At 38.0% G+C, this 22,245-nt stretch overlaps 1 protein-coding gene across 7 annotated transcripts in view; it reads left to right on the plus strand.

Moving 5' to 3' along the window:
* The window catches only part of UIMC1 (ubiquitin interaction motif containing 1), a 106,704-nt gene that overhangs the window by 83,457 nt on the left and 1,002 nt on the right, over positions 1–22,245 (plus strand). For 4 of the 7 annotated variants that reach the window (XM_029942785.1, XM_029942789.1, XM_029942786.1 and 1 more), the window contains 4 exons: positions 17,272–17,356; positions 19,433–19,604; positions 20,950–21,013; positions 22,068–22,110. In XM_029942785.1, coding sequence (XP_029798645.1) covers positions 17,272–17,356; positions 19,433–19,604; positions 20,950–21,013; positions 22,068–22,110 — 364 coding nt within the window. Of the gene's footprint in view, positions 1–5,098; positions 5,136–17,271; positions 17,357–19,432; positions 19,605–20,949; positions 21,014–22,067; positions 22,111–22,245 lie in introns of those variants that run through there. The other 3 variants (XM_029942788.1, XM_029942791.1, XM_029942790.1) reach the window with 3 other exon arrangements.

Consider the following 22,245-nt stretch of genomic DNA (forward strand, 5'->3'; position numbering starts at 1 on the left):
GCCCAAGCATCTTTTGGGTTCTTAGTATTTTTCTCATCAGTTTATAGAAGTTATTTATAAATGATTTGCCTTTTGCTTTGAAGGTGCTTTCCAGGTTTTTTCTCCCCATCCATCAGGTTTCCAGATTTATGCAGCCTGAGACACCAACTTCCTTGGTGTGAACACTGTCAAAGCTTTTATTTCTTGAAGAAGAGTGCTGATTCTGTAGAAAGACCTAATTGGTGTGAATAGAAGTAGCACTGATAGGGGGAAAAGAGTATTGGAATCCTTGCAGAATTAAGGGGGGTAGGCATTAAAGAGAAAGAATAAAGAATTTATTGCTATTGATGATGGTCGGAAGAAGCTAAGAGTTAGGAGAAGGTGGTGGCCTGGAACTGGAGTCAGTAGGAGCCATATACCCAAAATGGTATACTGTTTTGTTTGTTTGTTTATTTATTTATTTATTTATTTATTTATTTATTTATTTTTGAGAGACAGAGACAGCGCGATCAGGGGAGCATCAGAGAGAGAGGGAGACACAGAATTGGAAGCAGGCTCCAGCCTCTGAGCTAGCTGTCAGCACAGAACCTGTCGCGGGGCTCGAACCCACAAACTGTGAGATCATGACCTGAGCTGAAGCCGGACGCACAACTGACTGAGCCACCCCAGGTGCCCCACTGATATACTATTTAAAGTAGCTTCCTCTTTGATAAATTGAGTCCAGAACTCTTTGGCATTTTCTGAGTGGCCACCATCTTATTTGAATGTCTCTTGACATAGCTACTGATGAACTCTTAGACCAGTATCAACCTCTGCCCTAGACTAGAGGTGCCTGGGTGGCTCAGTTGGTTAAGCGACCTCTGCCCTAGACTTCTAGGGTGCGCTGCATGTAACGCTTCTCCTCTTGTACTAATGATGTAGCAGCAGTATGCCTCTCATCTCCCCTCTTCTCTCATCTTGGATGTCTTCTGACAACTTCTGTTCATCCTTTCTGTGGAAACATTGCATCATATCAGCTCTGCTGTGATGCATTAATAAAGTTGATATATGGTTTGGCATGTGAAGTGGGAATCTGACTGCAGTCTCTGTCTGCTTGAGTCCTCAGTGCCTTCATTCGTCTCATCTTATTCTTCTTAACACTGACTTTGTCTTTACTTCAGCTACCCTACTCTTTGTGCCTTGCTGCTAAAGAGGCAGACCTCAGGATTTCTTTTAGCAGTTTTCTTCTGCCAGATGTGCTTATTCTTTCCTTGAAAAATAAAATAGCTCTTATTAACACCTGAGTTAATACCCAACGTATTATGTGTTGAAGGAATATTATCAGCTAAAACCGACTTTAGAGAAGGTCTCTCACCTCATGATCTAGTCACACTTTTTAATTTGGGCATTTAGAGCATTTTGAGAAAGAAGAAAGTTCAAGGAATTAATATTAGATCAGTCATCTCCATTAGAACTATCCTAGAACCACAGGCAGGACTTTAAATTCCCTTGGAAGAGAAATGTTACTGTTATCGTTGTTTTACTCATGAGGAGACTGGCCTCAGAGAGGCCAGCATCAGATAGTAAGTGGTAGAGCTGAAGCCCAAGCCCAGGTCGACCTGACTCCAGAGCTAGCATTCTTTATTGCTACAGGTTCTTTCTCCCTTCCTATGTGTGGAGACAGGAATATACAATCACGGGAAAGTTTGAGGAGACCATGGTAGCCTCAGTCAGTTTTAGGAGGGCAGAGTACTAAAATCCTTCATCCCTGAATGCAAACATGACATCTGATCTCATAGGAATTGACCTTGTCAGCTTTTAAATTACCTGGGAGAAGCAGCTTGATGGATTCAGACTATTTCCTAGTGAACAGAGTTGATATGACATAAGTCACCTCTGTAAAAGCGTGTGTGCAAAATGAAAAGATCAAATGAATTATCAGAATTATTTCTGGTGGTGGCTGTGGAAATTGTCCATTCATAGACTGACTTATTACTAAGGAGTCTAAGGGCATAATATAAAGGAAACACTTGATAGCAAGATAATATTTTTCCATTAAGTAAAAGGATTTAATTTGCCAGGTCTTTACAAATCATACCTAGTATGAATCAATAAGAGCTACCATTTATGAGTACCTGTTTTATACCCAGAACTGTGCTTTTTGTATATTCTGTTAAAATTCTTACAACAAGCTTTTGAAGCAGATATGATTCCACTTTTACAGAAGAGGAAACTGAGGCTTCACAGGAAAATAATTTGCCCAGTATCACATTCCTAGAAAGTGGTAGGAGCTGGCATACACAATCGGCTTAAATTAAAAAACTCATACTTCAGGGGCACCTGGATGGCCTAGTCAGCTAAGCTTCCCACTCTTGATTTCGGGTCAGGTCATGATCTCACAGTTTGTGGGTTCAAGCCCCACATCTGGCTCTGTGCTGGCAGTGCAGAGCCTGCTTGGGATTCTCGCTTTCCCCCTCCGTCCTCTCTCTCTCTAAATAAATAAATAAATAAACTAAAAAAAAAAAACCCATACTCCAAAGAATCATCCAGGAGTGTTCAGATTAAAAAAAACGAAAACAAAAACAAGAACAGGAGCACCTGGGTGGCTCAGTTGGTTAAGTGTTGGCTCTTGGTTTCATCTTAGGTCATGATCTCATGGTTTCGTGAATTTGAGCCCCACATTGGTCTCCAAGCTGACAGTGCAGAGTCTGCTTGGGATTCTCTGTCTCCCTCACTCTCTGTACCTCCACCACTTGTGCTGTCTCTCTCTCTCTTTCAAAATAAATAAACTTTAAAAACATTATAAAAATTTTTTTCAGAATACTAAATTTAACATGATAGTCAATATGTTGTTTTAAGAATTTATGGTAAAACTGTGTTTGCATAATAACAAACTAATTATGTAATTTTGACAATAAAGGCTTCTTGGTGGAGATAGGTGGAGGCAGACAATGGGATCAGGAAGAAGCACACAGATAATCAATTTTGAGACTAGTGTAGTTTTTAAGTTGGATGATTGGTTTGAATATATATTCTTTTGTACATATTATAAACATTTTAAAAGGCTTGTATGTTTCTCTTATGCTTCTTGTTACTCATTTCACTTCTACTGGAACCTTGATAAAGCAGCCACTAGTAAAATTCAGAGAAGTTCAGAGTTTTTTTCTCTATATGAAACTCATTTAGTGTTACCTTAATTTAGGCTCTGATAACAAGATGTAACCACTGGCTATACTTGCCATTAATGATTCTTGTGGATTTTTTTAAAAGGTTTATTTATTTTTGAGAGAGAGGTTGCATGCAAGTGGAGGAGAGGCAGAGAGAAAGGGAGATAGAGGACCTGAAGCAGTCTCTGCACTGACAGCAGAGCTCAGTGTGGGGCTTGAACTCGTGAACCATGAGATCATGACCTGAGCTGAAGTTGGACACTTAACCAACTGAGACACCCAGGGACCCCCTCCCATTAATGATTCTTTAGAGAGAAGGCTCTTGAGTTTTTTCCCTAGGTTCTTTATATCTGTGCTACCTTTCATAGCAGTTTCTTCAGAAGACAACAGCCAGTTTAATTTTGATTATTTTCTTGCAAAAGGATTTCTTGTGTTTGTTTTAAATACAAACATAACATTCAAACATAAAAACTGAGAGAATAGTAATACTTTGAACCCCAGTATGCCACTAGTTCATCAGCTCATGGTCACTGCTGTTTTATCTATATTCCATCCATAACCTCCTCTTCTCAGATTATTTCAAATCAGATCCCAGATATCATTTCATTATAATACTAGTTATCCTTGAAAAATAAAACAAAAACTAGAATACCTGGGTAGCTCATTTGGTTGAGTGTCCAGGTCTTGATATAGTCTTAGGTCATGATCTTATTGCTGGTAGGATCGAGCCCAGGTCGGGCTTTGCACTGATGACACGGAGCCTGCTTGGAATTCTCTCTCTCCCTCTCTCTTTCTGCCCCTCTTGTACACATATGCACACTCTCTCTCTCTTTTTTTCAAAATAAATAAATAAATAAACATAAAAAACCACAAATCTAACCATTATACTATTATACCTAAAAAATTAATATCATCAAATATTTGGTAAGTTCAAATCTCTTTTCGCTTCCTGATTATTTGAAATTAGAATTTAACAAGGTTTGCACATTGTAGGGAGGTTTTTTTTTCTTAAATGTTTATTTTGAGAGAGAGCATACAAACAGTAGAGGGACAGAGAGAGAGAGGAAGAGAGAGAAGCCCAAGCAGGCCCCACACTCAGCTCAGAGCCTGACATGAAGCTCAATCCCAACACTGTGAGATCACAACCTGAGCTGATCTCAAAAGTAGGTTGCTCAACTGACTGATCCACCCAGGCGCCCCTGTAGAAAGTTTTTAATGCTAATATCTCAGGGTTTCTTAATTTATGGAAGATTCACATCCTCAAAATGTTCCTTTTTAAGACTTAAACACTCAGGATTTATACTCATAAGCTTAGTATTTTTATTCACAGTAACTCCATCATAGTCATTTTTATTCCCTCCACAGCATGTTAACAGTAATATGCAGGTAGGTCCTCTGAAAATGTACTCTTTTAAAGCCAAAGTTGAGAAACTTCTTAAAGGGACAGATAGTAAATATGGCTATTCAGGCCATATTATCTGTCACAACTTCTCAGATCTCTATCACAGCTATACAACTGTGCTCTCATATCGTAGCACAAAAGAAACCATAGACAATACGTAAATGAATTAGATGGCTGTGTTCCAATAAGTTTATTTAAAAAAATAGGTGGTCAGCCCATAATTTGCTTATCCCTTTTCTACAGCATTGGTTTTTCAGAATGTGTTCTATAGATCACTAGGGTTCTGTGGAGGTGTGAAAAGGGTATGGCAGCCAGGACTAGTGTTGGTATAACAGTCTACCTTTACCACCCACCTCATCCAGAGCTCTGCTTTTTGGATTTTTATATATTGGGTTTCAAATGAGATTTTACTTAAAAACAGGATTCTCTTGTTTAGGAAAAAAAATGTTGAAGTTCATGGGTCTATAACATTCCTAGTTTTTATAGCAGTGACTCCTATTATTATTGTTTTGTGTGAGGCACTATGCACCTATGTATTTATATTTACTGTTATCTCATCTGATCTTTGCAGCAACCTTAAAATTATATTCTGTCATCCCCAAAGAGATGTAAGTAACTTTGTCAAAATCACTAAGCTTAGTAAATTGGATTGCTTGACTTTTTATTACTAAAGACAGGAGTTCTCTGTATGTCCCAAATATTAGTCGTTTGTCAAATATATGTTGTACAGATAATTTCTTGTAGTCTGTGTCTTGCCTGTTTTCCTAATGGTGTCTTGATAAGCAGAATTTTTAAGATGAAGTTTATTAATTTTTTTCTTTTATAGTTAATGTTTTCTATTTAGGTTTATGATGCATCTTCAATTGATTTTTGTGGAAGGTGTGAGGTAAGGATTGAGGTTTATTTCTTCCATATGGATATCTAGTTATTCCAGCACCATTTATGGAAAAATCTTCTCTTTCTTAATGGATTACTTCAGTGCCTTTGCAGAAAAATTAGATGACTATATAGAGGTCATGATTCTCTGTTATAGTTCCTCGATCTTTTAATCTTTATGCCATTGATGTAAATATCTTAATTACAGTAGCTTCGTAGTAAGTCTTGAAGTCAGGTAGCAGAAAATCCCTTTGTTCTTTTTTAAGATTGCTGAACATTATAGTCTTGCATTTCTGAATAAATTTTGCAGTCAACTTCTAAGTATGTTTTATAGTTTCCAAATTTATCTCTGTTAATATTTTTCTTGAAGTATATTTTATCTCATAGGACAATTAAACATAGTTTTAGCCATTTCAGTTCTTTTATGTCTGCTGTTTGCCTAGTATATCTTTTTCCATTCATTTACTTTTAACATATTTGTATTTGTATTTATGTATTTATTTTTATGTATTTTTACTTTTGTTTTAATGTTTATTTTTGAGAGAGAGCAAACTTGAGTGAGGGAGGGGCCAAAGGAGAAGGGGACAGAGGATCTGAAGTGGGCTCTGCGATGACAGCAGAGAGCCTGATGTAGGCCTGAACCCATGAACCACCAGATCATGACCTGAGCTGAAGTCAGATGCCCAACTGTCTGAGCCACTCAGGCACTCCTCCATGTTTTATCTTTAATACGTTATTCTGTTCTAGACAGTAATTTCTGGAAACTTCTAGTTAGATTTGAGGTTCGATCAGATTCAGTTTGGGTTTTTTTTTTTTTTTTAAAGAGTGCTTTATAAGTGGTATTGTATAGTTCACATTGCATCAGTTTGGGAGGCACATACTATCTGCTTATCTTACTTTTATGATAGTGCAGTTGATCAATAGGATCAGCCTAATCCATTCATTAGAAAGCTAGCTTTCAACTGATGGTCATTGATGATCATTGCCTATTTATTGTTTCATCAAGGGTGTCTCCTAATATATAAACAGTTTTTCTGATTCTTTTCTTTTTTTTTTTTTTTCTTTTTTTTTTAGAGAGACACAGAGAGAGAGACAGCATGAGTAGGGGAGAGTCAGAGAGAGTGAGACACAGAATCTGAAGACAGGCTCCAGGCTCTGAGCTAGCTGTCATCATGGCTAGCTCAGAGCCCGATGCGGTGCTCTAAACAGTTTTTTAAGTTATAAAGTGGTACATATGCTGACTGAAAAAATAATGGCAACATAGAAAAATAATTACTCCTCTTCCCGTTATTACTTTTGATGTTTTTGTATATTTCCCTTCCATCTTTTTAAAAAAAATTTCTGCATAGTATTTCACCTTGTGTTTGAATGTTAGGTTGTTTAAATTTTTCATTGTTATTAATAACGCTTTGGTAAAATATCTTTGTTTTGTGATCTTATTTAAATTCAGATGATTTCTTCAAAAGAGATTCCCGAAGTATAATTCATGGGTCAGTAGATATGAAATAGTTTACAATTCTAGATATATATTATCAAATTGCTTAAATAAAAATTCTAGCTGTTAAAGAAAAAATTGAACTATAAATATTATACACAAGTACTAGTAGGAACTAGACAAGTGACTGTTTTTTCCAAGACCTCTAAGTTATTCAGGAATTTTGCTTAGAAAAATATAGTGGTGATAGACCCTTTATTTCTGTATCTTAAGTAGGAATTGTGTGGTGTATGGATTTTTCTCAGTATTTACTCTTGCCTTTAGCTTTAGGGTGGGGGTGTCACTGCTAAGAATATTTTATATGAGTACTTTTGTCTTTGTATATATAGGTATTGAGCAAGCTGTGCTAACACTTCAGGGGCTAACTATAGCAGCATTGAAGGTTAGGGTCAAGAGCTCAACATTAAGTGCACTTCTTGAGAAAGCAAGCTTATTTCTGAACTGGAAAGGACATTGCTACAACTTGAATAGGGACAGGGGGACACTGTGGCTTCTCTGAAGCAAAGAAGACAGTTTGGTATTGTGGTACTGGTTTTGGAGTCTAACAGACTTGGAATCATATCCAAGCCCAGGTATTTACAGAATTGAGGTCTCTGAGTATTTTGCTCATCTGTAAATAGGATTCAGTGATGCCTGTCTGTTTTAGGGTTTTTTTTATACTTAGGAATGTCAATATAATCATTAGGGTTTTTGAGTGATAGGCTGTCTGTAGTAGAATAAAATTATCAAGTCTAGCAACTAAGAAAACAACAATAATTTATTGAATGGACTGAGGTAGATAAATGGACTGAGATAGATAGGGCTTTTCTGCTTCAAGTGTTACTTTAGGTCAGGCCTAAGAAACCTTTTCACCTAAGTTGTAAACATATTTGGTTGTTCTTAAAGCCAAGAAAATACTCTGGCAAAATTGTGAATAAGAAACTACCTTGTCAAATTGATTCATTAAATATACGTTTATATTGAGTGTCAATTTTATGCCAGGAATGTGGAATATTGAAGTGATTAAGAGACAGTCTGCTGGGGGAGATAAGTAGGTAAAGCAGTAATTAGAGTATTGTGTGAAAAGTGCGCTATGATAGATATGCACATAGAGTTTTATTTGAGTGTAGAAATTGGGGCCATCTTCCTGGGTACTGCCACTGGTAGTGCTGGGCCTGAGTTATTCTTAGAGCAGTGTGTAAGATAAATTGGAGAGATTGAGGCAAGAAACAGAAGGAGAGTCAGTGGAAATGGACAGATTTGGGAATCTTAATGAGGGAATCAGTCAAGCTTTTTTGTGACCAGAGATCAGGATGAGAGAAGGCAACTTTGATTTAGGTTTCTGGCTAAGCCCACTGTAGGATGCTCAACTTAGAGAGTCCCCCTGAGGAATTCAGAAGTATTGTTTATACTATATTATTTATGTTCCTTTACTGACAACCTCAGTTGATAATTTATATAGCACCTGGTATATCCAGGTAGTGTTATACAAGCTGAGAATACAATACTGAACAGAAAAGAAAGTCTGTGATCTCATGAAGCTTACATTCTCATGGAGAGAATAGATAATAAATAAAGCTCAAGAAAAATAAAGCGAGAACCAGGAGGAGATAGAGAATGACCAGGGCAGGGAAGGTGGTAGGAGTCCATGGGGAGCTCTTAAATGAAAAAAGATCAAGAAAGACTTCTTGAGGTGATATTTGAATAGAGTCATTCCAGTTAAAGGGAATAACGAAAAGTGCCTTAAAACAAGAGTGTGTTTGGCATGTATCTTATGGCATCAGGGAAGCCACAGTGAGTATAGTGGGATAAAGAATAGGGGAAAAAAGAGGAGAGATTAGATCAGTGACCAGATCATCTGGGGTTTTGCGCTTCATTCTAAATATGATGAAATGCCATGGAACGGTTGAGAGCAAGGGAGTGATATAATCCAACTCTGGCTACTGTGTGAAAAAAAGTCTGTAAAAGGCCAGGGGCAAAAGTAGATGTGAACAGACTAATAAGCAGGTGGCTTTTGCAGTATTCCAGGCAGAGTCTAATGTTTACTTAGATCATAGTGATAGGTGTAAGGTAAGGAATTTGCCAAATTTGGGATGTATGTTGAAGGTTGATCCTACAGTATTTGTTGGAATATGAGGGAAAGAGAGAACTCAGGTGACACTAAGGTTTTGTCCTAAGCAACTGGGTTAATGACTTCTTTTTTTTGAGATTGGGAAATACAAGGGATCCAGAATAGCCAAAACCGCCTTGAAAAATAACCAAGTTGAGGGTTCATACTTACTAATTATACAACTTACCAATTGAGACAGTAAGACACTGGCATAAGGATAGATCTGTATAGATAAATGGAATAGGATTGAGAGTCCATAATTAAAACCATACATTTATAGCTAACCAGGTTTTGACGAGACTATCAGGGTAATTCAATAGGGGGGAAATAGTCTGTTCAACAAGTTGTACTAAGACAACTAAATATCCACATGGAAAAGAAAAAGTTTGACCCTTACTTCACACTGTATACAAAAAAATATATATATCAAAGATCTAAACGTAAGCACTAAAACTCTCTTAGGGGTAAATCTTATGACCTTAGACTTGGCAATGGATTTTTGGATATGACAACCAAAAGTATAAGCATTAGAAGACAAAAATAGATACATTAGACTCCATTAAATTTAAAAGTGTTGTGCATCAGACTATTTTAAGTGGCCTAATACACAGGTAAATAACAGTTGCTGTAGGGGGCAAACAACAAAAAAAAATTTTGAAGAAATGATGGCTGAGAAAATTCCAAACTTGATGACAGCTATAAATCTGTAGAACCAATAAGTTCTATGAAGCACAGGAAGAAGAAATATCATAAACTTTCAAAAGCATATCAGAGGTACCTGGGTGGCTCTGTCGATTAAGCGTCTGACTTAAGCTCAGGTCATGATCTTGCGGTTCTTGAGTTCGAGCCCTGCGTCCGGGCTCTGTTCTGACAGCTTGGAGCCTGTAGTCTGCTTGGATTCTGTGCCTTCCTATCTCTCTGCCTCTCCCTGCCTGCAAGTGCGCTCGCGCTCGCTCTCTCTCTCTCTCTCTCTCTCTCTCTCGTATAAAATAAAACATTAAAAAAAAGTACATCATAATTGGGGCACCTAGGTGGCTCAGTTGGTTGAGCATCTGTTATCATGAGATATCAGAACTGTGGGATGAAGCCTTGTATCAGGCTCCATGCTAAGTGTGGATCTGCTTGGGATTCATTCTCTCTCCCTCTCCCTCTCCTTCTCTCTCTGCCCTTCCCTCCCTCCCTCCTTCCCTCTGCCTCTCCCCCACTTGTGTACTCGCTCTCCCTCAGGCAAATAAAAAAGCACATCAGAATCAAATTGCTTAAAACTAGAGATAAGTGGGGGGTGGGGGTGCGCCTGGCTGACTGAGTCTGTAGAACATGCAGCTCGTGATCTCAGGGTCATGAGTTCTAGCCCCATGTTGGGCATAGCGTTTACTTAAAACGAATTAACAACCCAAAACCCCAGAGATAAAGAAAAAAGCCTTAAAACCGTCCAGAGAAAAAAGATGTTACATGCAGATGGAAAAAGTAAGAATTAATCAGATTTCTTATTGGGAACAGCACAATCAAGAAGACATTAGGGCAAAATCTTTCAAAATATTGAAAGATAAAGGTTAATATCTGTACCCAGTAGAATCTAAATTTCTGTACCCAGCAAAATATTTTAAAAATGAGGGCTACTAAATATAATAAAGGATCTTGGGTTGGATCCTAGAATTTAAAAAAGAGGTCATAGTGGAAGAATGTGAAATTTGAATCAAGTCTAGAGTTCAGTTAATAGCTATGTACCAGTGTTAATGTTTTAGCTCTGACAAATGTAGCATGGTTATATAAGATGTTCACATTAGGAGGAAGTGAGTGATTATTATAAAGAAATCTCTACACTATCTTTCCAACACTTTTACAAATCTAAATTATTCCAAACTAAAAATGTTATTAAAAATTTAAAAGATGATGTAGAGACTTTTCAGATATACTAACACTGAAAGAATTCATCACCAGAGACCTACTCACAAGATAACATCCTTGAGGCAGCAGGAACACTGTAATGGACTAGATTGTGCTATCACCCCTCATAGGACTGATGAGCTGAATTTTAAATTAGATTTAATTTGGGGCTCCTGGGTGGCTCAGTCAAGTGTTACACTTTGGCTCAGGTCATGATCTCATGGTTCCTGGGTTTGAGCCCCGCGTCGGGCTCTGCTGACGGCTCAGAGCCTGGAGCCTATCTTTGGATTCTGTGTCTCCTCCTCTCTCTGACCTTTCTCTGCTCAAGCTGTCTCTCTCTCTCTCTCAAAAATAAATAAAACATTTAAAAAATTAAATTAGATTTAATTCTAATTAAGATTTATTTATTTAAAAAATTTCTTACATGTATTTATTATTGAGAGATAGAGCACGAATGGGGGAGGGGCAAAGAGAGAAGGTGACAGAGAATCAGAAGCAAGCTCCAGGCTCTGAGCTGTCAGCACAGAGCCCGATGCCGGACCCGAACCCGCGAACTGCAAGATCATAACCTGAGCCGAAGTCGGTCACTCAACCGACTGAGCCACCCAGGTGCCCCAAGATCAGAAAATGTAGATAATTCTAATGATGCCTTTTTGTTGGGAATAGTCTTTTGGGAGAGGGTGACAATATTGAGACAGGCAACATTCAGGTGTAACAAGCCTTCCCTGCTTGTACCTTCCACTGAGGAAGTACTGGGTTGGAGGATGGTTGGTCTTAGCAGATCATACACAATTCTGTGGTTCTGTTTTTTTCTGCTGAGATGGTTTTGAGTTTGAGGGAGACAGACTGACTAGACTGTCATTCTGCCAAATCTGTCTTTTCTGTACGTATAATTTCCACTCTCCTGCAGGAGCCATCTTCATTATTTATAGTTTTAGGCCCCATGTTTTTATTGTTGATTGCTTGTCTTTGGGTTTTGGAAATAAATGTGGAAACAAATGTTTTTATAATATTGATAACTGTCCTATAGTACTTTGGTTATTTACTTTACCATTCTGTTTGTACAAATTAGTATGAGAACTAGAGATTAAGACCTAACTTAAATTGGGGTGCCTGGGTGGCTCACTCGGTTGAGTGTCCAGCTTCGGCTTAGGTCATGATTTCGCCGTTTTGTGGGTTTGAGCCCTGCGTCGGGCTCTGTGCTGATAACTAGCTCAGAGCCTGGAGTCTGTCTTCAGATTCTGTCTCGCTCCCTCTCCCTCCCTCTCTCTCTCACTCCCTTGGTCGCACGGTTCTCTCTCTCTCTCTCTCTCTCTCTCTCTCTCTCAAAAGATGAATTAAAAAAAAAAAGACCTAACTTAAATTATAGATAAGCAGGGACCTGAGTGGTGCAGTCTGTTAAGTGCCCAACTTTGGCTCAGGTCATGATATCACAGTTTGTGAGTTTGAGCCCTGTGTCAGGCTCTGTGCTGACAGTTTGGAGCCTGGAGCACGCTTCAGAGTCTGTGTCTTACTCTCTTTCTGCGCCTTCTCTGCTCACATTCTCTCTCCCTCAAAAAATAAATAAACATTAAAAAAATTTTTTTAAATTATGGATAAGCTGTTAGGCACTTATTCTAAGGGTAGGCTTAAATCTTTGGATAAAGCTAAGAAATAAATCTGGATGAATAATGGAATCATATAATAATAGCAACAAATGTTTGCTGCTGGCTTTCTGTGGGCTGGACTCTCAACAATTTATTTGGATTAAATTAAATCCAAATTATTTGTATTATCTGATATGATCTTAACCAAAACCTCAGAGGATAGGTGCTATTATCTCTTTTTGTAGGTAAGTCTACTGAAACTCAGGTTAAGTAATTTGCCTAAGGCAATACAGCTAGTAGAATCCCAACTTGGACAACTCTAAAGTCAATGCACTTTATTCTGCTGGGTGTTACAGCTTCTTTTATATATTAACAGTGCCAAGCCAAGTCCCAAGCACAGCTCCTTAGAATGTTTTTCATTCAGAGTTCTGTAAAGGCCTGAGTTAATGGTCAGAGGTTTATAAGTGGCTCTCTCAGCTCTCAGTGATATCCCTCCTTTCTGTTTTGGTTACCTAGCCCTGGTAGTTGTCTGTCCTCAGACTCCATTGTTCTCTTTTGAAATCTTTGGCTATTATATCACCAGTACTTAGGTTTTTCGACTTAAGTTTAATACTGAAATTTCTTCCTACAGCTATTTGAAACGGCCATCTCAGCCCTTAGAAACCAAAGTAGGAGGCTCCTTTAGAGTAACATCTACCTTCATGCTCCTTTGTAAGGGTTTTAAGAGAAAATGTAGCTGCAGAGTCAGTCCAGTTTACTCTAATCATAACATTAAATAATGAAATTAGCATATAGTTTACAGCCATCTGCCAAGTCTCTTCCCTCAAATTCTTTTCCACTCATTTGCCACGTACAGCTTTTTATATTCCCATCCATTTTTCTCTTATTTCTCAGGAAAGGCAGCCTACTCTTGTAGAACAACATATGCATCTTTATTTATTTAATTTTTTTATATTTAAGTAATCTCTACACCCAGCGTGGGACTTGAACCTACAACCCTGAGATCAAGAGTCAAACACACCTCTGACTGAGCTAGCCAGGAGCCCCAACATATGGTTCTTTAAAGTTAAACTTGTATTGCATTTCTGGTGCCATGTTTCTTTGCTGTTGTTTTAGCTTTGTGATCTTGATCAAGCTTTAATATTTCATCATCTGTAAAATACAGGTAGTCATATATACCTTGCAGGATTGTTGTAAAGGATTAGAGATGATGTTTATAAAGTCCCTGGCACAGAGAAGGTCCTCATAAAACAAGAGCTTTTTAAATTTATTTTTTATTTTTTATTTTTTAAAATATTTTTATTTATTTTTGAGTTGAGAGACAGTGCGAGCAGGAGAGGGTCAGAGAGAGAGGGAGACACAGAATCTGAAGCAGGCTCCAGGCTCTGAGCTAGCTGGCAGCAGAGAGCCCAACACGGTGCTCGAACCCACAAACCGTGAGATTATGACCTGAGCTAAAGTCAGACGCTTAACCAACTGAGCCATCCAGGCGCCACACAAGAGCTTTTTTAAATCCATTGCTATGATTTAATTTGGCAAATATTTATTAGCATCTAATCAATGTTGGACTCTACTGAGGATGCTGAAGAAACAAAACAAAACCCAGAATCTCTAAATTCAGAAAGCTACATAGTGTAGAAGGAAGACTGACATATAAACAAATAACAGAAAGGCATTAAGTACAATAGAGATATATATAAAGTGCTAGAAGCAATTAATTCTTTTTCCAGCCTTGCCTGTGGAGTGCTTTCCAAGTATTTCTTTTGGAAAAATACTTGGTTGTCAAGATGGGGGACAAATAGAGAAAAAGAGAAAAAAAACAACCCTCAACGGTTTCTGTAATCTGTGAGGTGCCAACCTTTTGAGAATTGATTTCAGCAAGGCACTTGATAAAATCTCTCATGAAGTCCTTGTACATAAGATGGAGAAATGTGGGATGGCTGATAGAATAGAATTTGAAAGTGGTTATATAACTGTGTCCAGGATGTTTTTCCTATAGTACTTTCTTCTTACTTATAAAATCTATGGGTTGGAAGGAACCTTAGAAATAGGTATATAGTATATTCTAACTTGTACCTAAGACCTCTCTACAGTCTTTTTTTCTCTTCCTTTTTAATTTTTAATTCAACAGTACAGAAAAGTATATAGTGCAAAATATACCTCCCTCTCCAATTCCATTCCCCAAGTGTCCCTGACATCCTCCCCAGAGACAAACACTATTAATAGTTGCTTGTGTATATGATCTTTTATTATGCATATCTTTTTACACCTTGTATCATTGTTATTTGAGTGTATGTGCTCTCTTCTTTAGTAAATTGTAAAGTTGTTAAGAGCAAGGACCCTACCATATGCTTTCCTATGTCTCTCGAAAATCACTTGTACATTGAAGATTCTCAATAAATATCTACTTGATTAAGTATTTAAAGGAAATTTGGACCAGGAAGAAGATAGGCTTCTTTAGTAAAATGCCACAGTTTTCGGTCCTTGGCCATATCATTTATAACTTGGATGAAGATGTAGAAAGCATAGTTGTTATATATGCAGATAACACAAAGCTGGAAAAGAGAGCTAATAACATCAGATGACAGAATTAAGACTGCAGATGATCTCAATAGGCTAAAATGTTCGCTGTAAAAAACAGATAAATATAAAGTCCTGTGTTTAAGGGGAGGAAATAACCAACAGCTTAGTTGTTTTATACCCAATACCCAAATATAGAATTAGGAGACTTGTCTTGATAATATTTTATTTGAAGATGATTTGGGAGGGTAGGGGATGGATCTTAATTGCCTTTAAGCTCAATTTAAGCTTAATTTAAGATTGTCAAAAAAGCAAATACAGCTTTGGCTGAATTAGTAGAGTATGAGTCTAAGTGGGTTAGTTTGTGGTTCTTGTGATCTCTCTACTGGTGAGACTGCTTGTTGAGTATTGGGTCCATTTTGGGGTGCCACACATATTAAGATAGCCTGACAAATTGGGATGTATATAAAGGAGGTTAATTAGGAATATAAAACTTGGGTATAAGAACCAGACTGATCTAGGTCTCTCCTGGGTTCTGCCACTTAGCCGTGTGATAGCTTGGCAAAGTCAGTTCCTCTGAGTTTGTTTCCATTCCTTTAAAGTAGGACAGAATAATAATACCAATCTGGAAGATTGTTATAAGGATTAGAGCGAACCTATGCAATCAAAATTTTTTGCAGTCATTAGAAATTAGATTAATGACTAGGTATAGTCCCTGCTTTGAAGGAAGTTACATTTCAGTGGACAGACAACAGAGTAAATCCAAAATTGTAATGTAGCTTGTTAAATGTCCAGAGAATTGACTTACAGAAAAAGGGGTAGATTTATTCATAGAGCCCCCAGTAAATACAAATTGAGCCAGATTATTGTGTAGCGGTAGAACGAGTTTCCCTAGGAGGAAGTGAGTTCTCCTCAGGGAATGGATATAATCAAATTGAGATAGTGTGATTATTTGTTAGGGATGCTTGCATATAGAAGGCATTTTTTATGAGTAGAAGGTTGGACTAGAAGGGTAGACAAACTATGGCCACCAGGGGCCAAATCTAGCCCCACATCTGTTTTTGTAAATAAGGTTTTACTGAAGCATACCACACTCAGTTATTTATGGGTTGTTGATGGCTGCCTTCGTGTACCGTGCAAAGTTGAATCATGTGACAGAGACCATATGGCCTGCCAAGCCTAAAGTATTTACTGTTTGGCCTTTAGAGAAGAAGTTTGCTGACTCCTGGACTAGATCAGTGCTTTACAACCTAAATAATTTTGTGAACTGCTAACCTTCCTAAATTCTCTGACATGGGGATTTCAATTCCAGAGGGAAGAAGGCAAAATTTGAAGTGAGATGGTTACAGTTTTTCTTGTTGGCAAGGGATGAAGACTGCAAAATGGGTAATCTCCAAGATCTTTTAAGAGAGTGTGATTTTATAAACAGATGCTTTGGGTTTGAGACAAAGTATTATTTGTATGCCACCTGGGCTAAAGCTATCTGTACCCACTGGAACTGGGAGGTGGTCCTAGTGTAGTGGGAAAAACTGGTTGTGTTAACCATTGTGAGTTTCCTCACTTGTAATTGGAGCACTTTCTAGACTAAGGATTGGAGCTAATGTGTGTACTCAGATGTAGTTATCATTACTGTGTTTCGTAAATACCTCATTGGAGTGTGTGTCACATCAGACAAAATTTTGGTTGGGAAAGTATACATCCCTCCCTTGAGTGCTGCTAGCTGGGGTACTACACAAAACTCTTTCCTTGTGTTGGCTGGATTTGTATTTGTTGTTATGATTCGTTCATTCATTCATTCATTCATTCATTTTAGAGAGGGAGGGAGAGAGAGAGAAAGAGAAAATCTTCGGCAGGCTCCACACCCAGTGTATAGCCCTGCCACAGGATTCTATCTCATGACCCTGAGATCGTGACCAGAACTGAAATCAAGAGTTGGACGCTTAACTGACTGAGCCACGCAGGCATCCCTAGACTAGATCTTTGGATCTCATGGCAAATAGGGGATAAATCAATCTCATTAGCAAATACAGGAATATCTTGTGGCTTGCAGATTCAGTCCATACATAATAGGTGTTACTCGCTTTGCTAGAAAGGCAGAGGTTTTGCAGACACATGCACTTCTCCCAGTGGAATCTGATTGTAAACTTTGCTTCTTCCCATACATTTTGTCTTTTATATTCAGAGTTGACTGCCAACTAACAGTTTTCTTTCTTTCTTTCCCTCCCTCCCTCCCTTCCTCTGTCTCTCTCTGTCCCTCCCCGTCCCTCCCCTCCTTCTTTTTTTGTTGGAAGTGTTGACTCGGAGACAAAAAGAGGCCAACAGCAAGAACAAGAATGACAGCGAGACAACAGCCCAAACTTCCCTAGGCATTGACAAGTAAGTGGGTATGCTGTGTTCTGAGAGCTCTTGTTTAACATACCATTGCTTGGACTGAATAAAGAGACCTGTTCCTCTCTACCCTGAGTTTCTTTGACTTTCCAGTCACTTCATTGCTTTGATGTCTGAATCTATTTTTCTTATTCCCAATTTATGTCAGTGCAGGTGGCCTCTGTATCTTTTTAAATTACCCTTAAAAAATCCTACCACCCATTCCGTTTCCACATTTTGTTTTCTTTAAATTTGCAGTTTGATGTTTAGTACTTTTGGGAAGCAGTGAGCTATTTTGTGATGTAATGGTACAGAAGTTGAGTTGCAAAATATTGGGCAATATAAGTGACTTCCTTGGGTTATAAGTTGCAGCTTAACTAAGAGAGTATAATCTGGTGGTAGGGTAGAAGTGATGCCCCCTGAAAAGAAAGGTATTAGCAACAATACATTAAAGCAGTTAGTCATTAGGCAGAAATGTTTATCTTTGAAATACAGATTTTAGACCCTAAATTTCAAGGCTACCTTCCCTAATCCAGTAGAGCAGAGCTGATCACTTGCTCCTTTTGGAATCCTATCATGTGGACATTCCTCTGTGACTGTATTGCATCCCATCCCACTGTATTGCAGTAATTTTTTTTCTTTTTTAACATTTCTGTCTCCCTGGGTAGACTGTGAATTTTGAAGGCAGATACTTGCCTTAATTCATGTTTATATCCTCAACATCTAATAAAATGTGTCTGAGACAGCAATAACAATAATAGCGCTTTGTTGAACACCTAATATTATGTACCAGCCACTGTGCTAAGTGTTTGATTTACTTTGTAACTCTCACAATAGCTGATAAGATAGTTATTCTTTCTTTTTAATAGATAAGGAAATTGAAGGGAAATTATAAGTAACTGGTTAAAATCATATAGTCAGAACTGGCAAATCCTACCTGACTCAAAAACTTAAGCTCCTTCCAAAGTGCTGCTATCTTGTGTAGTAAGAGCTTACTATATGATTTTTGCATTAATTTATACATTTTAAAAGGTACACTGGTCTAGCTTTTCTCATAAGGCTAGAGCTTTATTTACATTCTTCCAGATGATTGAGTATATGAGATATTTTTTTCTCCTATTTTTAAAGACCTCCAGAGGAAGTTTTCTTTAGAACTAATCCAGATTTCTCTTGCTGTATAGTAACTGAATAGTTATGGCCAGAAAGAGAAGTCTAAAGTAGCAGCTTTTGGGATGTTTTCTTTAGCTTCTTAAAATGAAGATGATCTTTTAGAGTCAAGAAGACCTAGCATCTGACAATTATTAGCTATAGAACCTTGGGGAGAATAGTACCTTCTTAGTAGGGCCAAAGAATTAATTGAGAAATTGTGTTTAAAGAGCTTGGTACCAGTTCCTATCACAGAGAAAATACTTAATAAATACTTATTTTCTTCCTTTGTCCCCAGTGATTCTATTTTCACTGATGCCCAGTGAATCTCTCAAGGACACAGTTTCCTCTCTTTCTACAGTTCTACTATTTTAAAAGATAAAAATAACTATGTATGTGAAGTTACTCAAGTCTCTGGCAGAACCACATGGTTTGGGTAACTTCCTACTTGATGGTACAGGTTGTAAAATTAAGGAGGTCAGCATACACAATCAGACAAGTTCATCCACTCCAGTAAAAATGTCATCTTGATTTGATTCACGTGGTGGTGTCTAAATTTTAACTTGCCTTTGAAAAAAACGATTACACTTAATTTCAGAAGAGTTTGACAGAATATTTTATGTCTGAAGAGCAGTCAGCATTGTTTGAGATAGTTAGAAGAGCTGATTTCATTACCATCCCACTGCTGCAACAGCAGGATATAGAGAAACAGCCAGGGAAAACCGCTAATCACTCAGTCCTTTTGATTGGCGTCGGGTTAGTTTTATTGGCCATCCTGCTGAGCGAATCTGCATTGGTTGACATGTCTCCTCCACAGAATAAAGTAAAAACGCAATTGAGACAGAATAACATAAAAACACAATTTGAGACATATCCAGGAGCCCAGAGGCAAAAGCAAATCTTAAAACTGCTCTTTCCCCCTTCCTTCTGATTGGCTAGGAATGAGAAATGTTATCTCTGTAAATCTCTGGTCCCATTCAGAGAGTACCAGAGTCATGTAGAGTCCTGTCTCGAGCTTGCAAAGGGTGACCAAGGAGATGGACCTGAAGAGAGTGGGAGGATATGCTCAGCTGTGGAGGAGAAGTGGCAGCAGCGGCTGAGGAACCCAAAGGTATGTATGGAATATTTTAGGAAGCTCTCCAAAGTTCTGTTCTATGCTTTTTTTCTTCTTCCTTCCTTTTCTGCTTACCTAGAAACAAATTGCATTTTAAAATTATATTTTCTTTCAGTTAAAAAGTAATATATGCTCATTGTAGGAAATAGAGGCAGTTCAAAAAAAATGAAGAAATAGGACAAATTAAATTATTGCCCGTAATTTAGCTACTCAGAGATAGATAACAACTTTAAGTATTTTGGCCTTTTATTTCAGTCTTTTTTTTCTATGCATTTTTCATGTGAGACCATACTATATATATACGTGTGTGTGTGTGTGTGTGTGTGTGTGTGTGTGTGTGTGTGTCTATATAAAATTATAACATAAACAGCTTCCTGGGTTTAATTTCAAACTGTTTTTTAAAATTACTCAATATTTATATCACACAGAAATCACATAACCATTCTCATATGATTGGACATTTAGGTTCTTTCCAGTTCTTTTGTATTATAAGATTATATTTAAAACATTAATCTGGGTACCACTCAGTATTTTCTAGAATAGATTTTCTGAAGTGGAACTCATAGGGGGAATGGATATAAACATTTAAAAATCTATTGAAACATACCACCAGATTTCTTTCTAGAAAGGATATCCAATCATACCCCCACTTCCAGGAACATATTTAAGATCAACTCTGTTTAACACCTTGTGTGTCTAGTTTTAAGAAGCTGTGAGGTCTGGCCACTAGTCACTGGGAAGATGAATGTGCTTTCTGGACTTTGTGATTAGAGATCAGCAAGAGCAAATTTTGGCTTAGAGATCAAAGATAAAGCAGCAGCTCCATATTCTAGGCTTACTAACTTAGCAGTCACTGCACACTAAGGTGAAGAAGCCATTATCTATCAGGACAAAAGAAAGAGACTCTTCTATATCAATGGGGTGATTTTGAGGTAGTGATTTGGAGTTGGGGATTATAGGTAAGTGCTTATATTGTAGAGCTTGTTTATTCTTCTGGAATCACTCTCTCTAGAAGCTACCTTGAAACGATTATTTTCTATTGTAAATCTCTCCAAATCTATCATAGTCAAAGGCTACTTTCTTTAATATGATCTTGGTGGAATAATTTACCTTGACTCTGGTATCCATTCTTGGATAATATTCTTGGCATGTATTCTGTTCATCATCACAGTTTGTGTTTTCACTTGTGTACCCCGTTTATTAGAAAGAAAGCAAAAGACTTTCCTAGGGCTGTGTGCCACATTCCTTCTCTCCTGGAGACAGGTGTAATCTGGGCTAAGGAGGTTGTATTTTAGACTCTTTGGCATGAGATAACCCTTTCATCTGTTTTTCTCTGTCACAGGGGAAAAAAAGCAGTGAAGGCCGACTCCTCAGTCTCTTGGAACAGTCTGAGCACAAGACTGCAGGTGAAGACCTCAGGACCAATTTTCTGGGCTCTCTCAAAGGCCTACCAGTAAAAATAGCCACTGAGAACTCCCTATTTGTTGGAGTTATGTGGGTGTACATTTGACCCAATCAGCCAGCCTTTGAGACTCTAAAGTTATATCTCCCTAAAGAAGAAGAGGACATACCCTGTCTTATTCATCATATGTTTCATTTCAGGTTTTATAAAGCCTTTTGGGAGGGTGGGGGAAGAGTGAATCCAAATCACAGAGGAATGACACTAGCTCTAAATACCTTCTAAAAGAACAGGCTTAGAAGACCAGATGTGTAGACATTTCTTACTCATTCTAATGTTTTGTACATTATTTGTGTGTGACTTTTAGTTAAGTGTCCCAACCTGTGCTCTTGAGGGATTATAGGAAGTAACTCTGTCTCTTTGTGCCTAGTATTTAGGCAGTAGATTAGATTGGTTAAGAGCATTGCATAAAGTTAGTAATACCAACTTCATAGATTATAAGAATTATATCTAGTAAAACTCCTGACATATTCCCTGGCATAAGTAGGCTCTTGATAAATGTTAGCTTCTATTATTACTATTGTTATTTGTTGCTGTTGTTAAAATTCACTGGATGTGGATGGAAGAGGAGCTTTTGCTTAAGTCTGAGGAGGTTTGCCTACCTTTTAGTTCTGGTAGTTCATTCCCACAAGTAAATCTGTTTTGCCTTGTGATCTAAAAAGGCAGCCTCTCCAAGCCCTACAACCTGCTGCCTCTAGATCAGCATGTTCTGAATCTCTGCAGGTGGCAGAGTTCCCTTGGCAACTCCTTGTACCTCAAGTCCAGATTTGAAGTAGATTATTCAGAGGTGGTTCATTCAAATGTGTTCACCTTGATACTTCTGCAGCTGAGCCTGTTGGATGCTAATACTCACATTCCATTGGTCTGAGGATTGGGGATTTGACTACCTGGATAAGACTGATGAAAAGCAGTGCCCAGAACGTAGGAAACACATGAGCAGTGCGAAGTGGTATGATTATAACAGTGTTAACAGCATTACTACTTTTTCTCTCTCATTACAGATGCAGAAATAGAGACCAAGTCTTCAGAAACAGGAGGCCTCAGGTGAATTGGGGTATACATTGAAATATGACTGTCAGCAGTTCTAGAGAAGTGCAGGCCTGGTCCTGGGTTCTGTGTATAATGTGATATTCAAACTATTGAAGGTAGAAATCACCATGGAACTCTGTGACCTCTCTC

The sequence above is a fragment of the Suricata suricatta genome, chromosome 6, assembly GCF_006229205.1.
Source record: "Suricata suricatta isolate VVHF042 chromosome 6, meerkat_22Aug2017_6uvM2_HiC, whole genome shotgun sequence".
NCBI classification, from domain to species: domain Eukaryota; kingdom Metazoa; phylum Chordata; class Mammalia; order Carnivora; family Herpestidae; genus Suricata; species Suricata suricatta.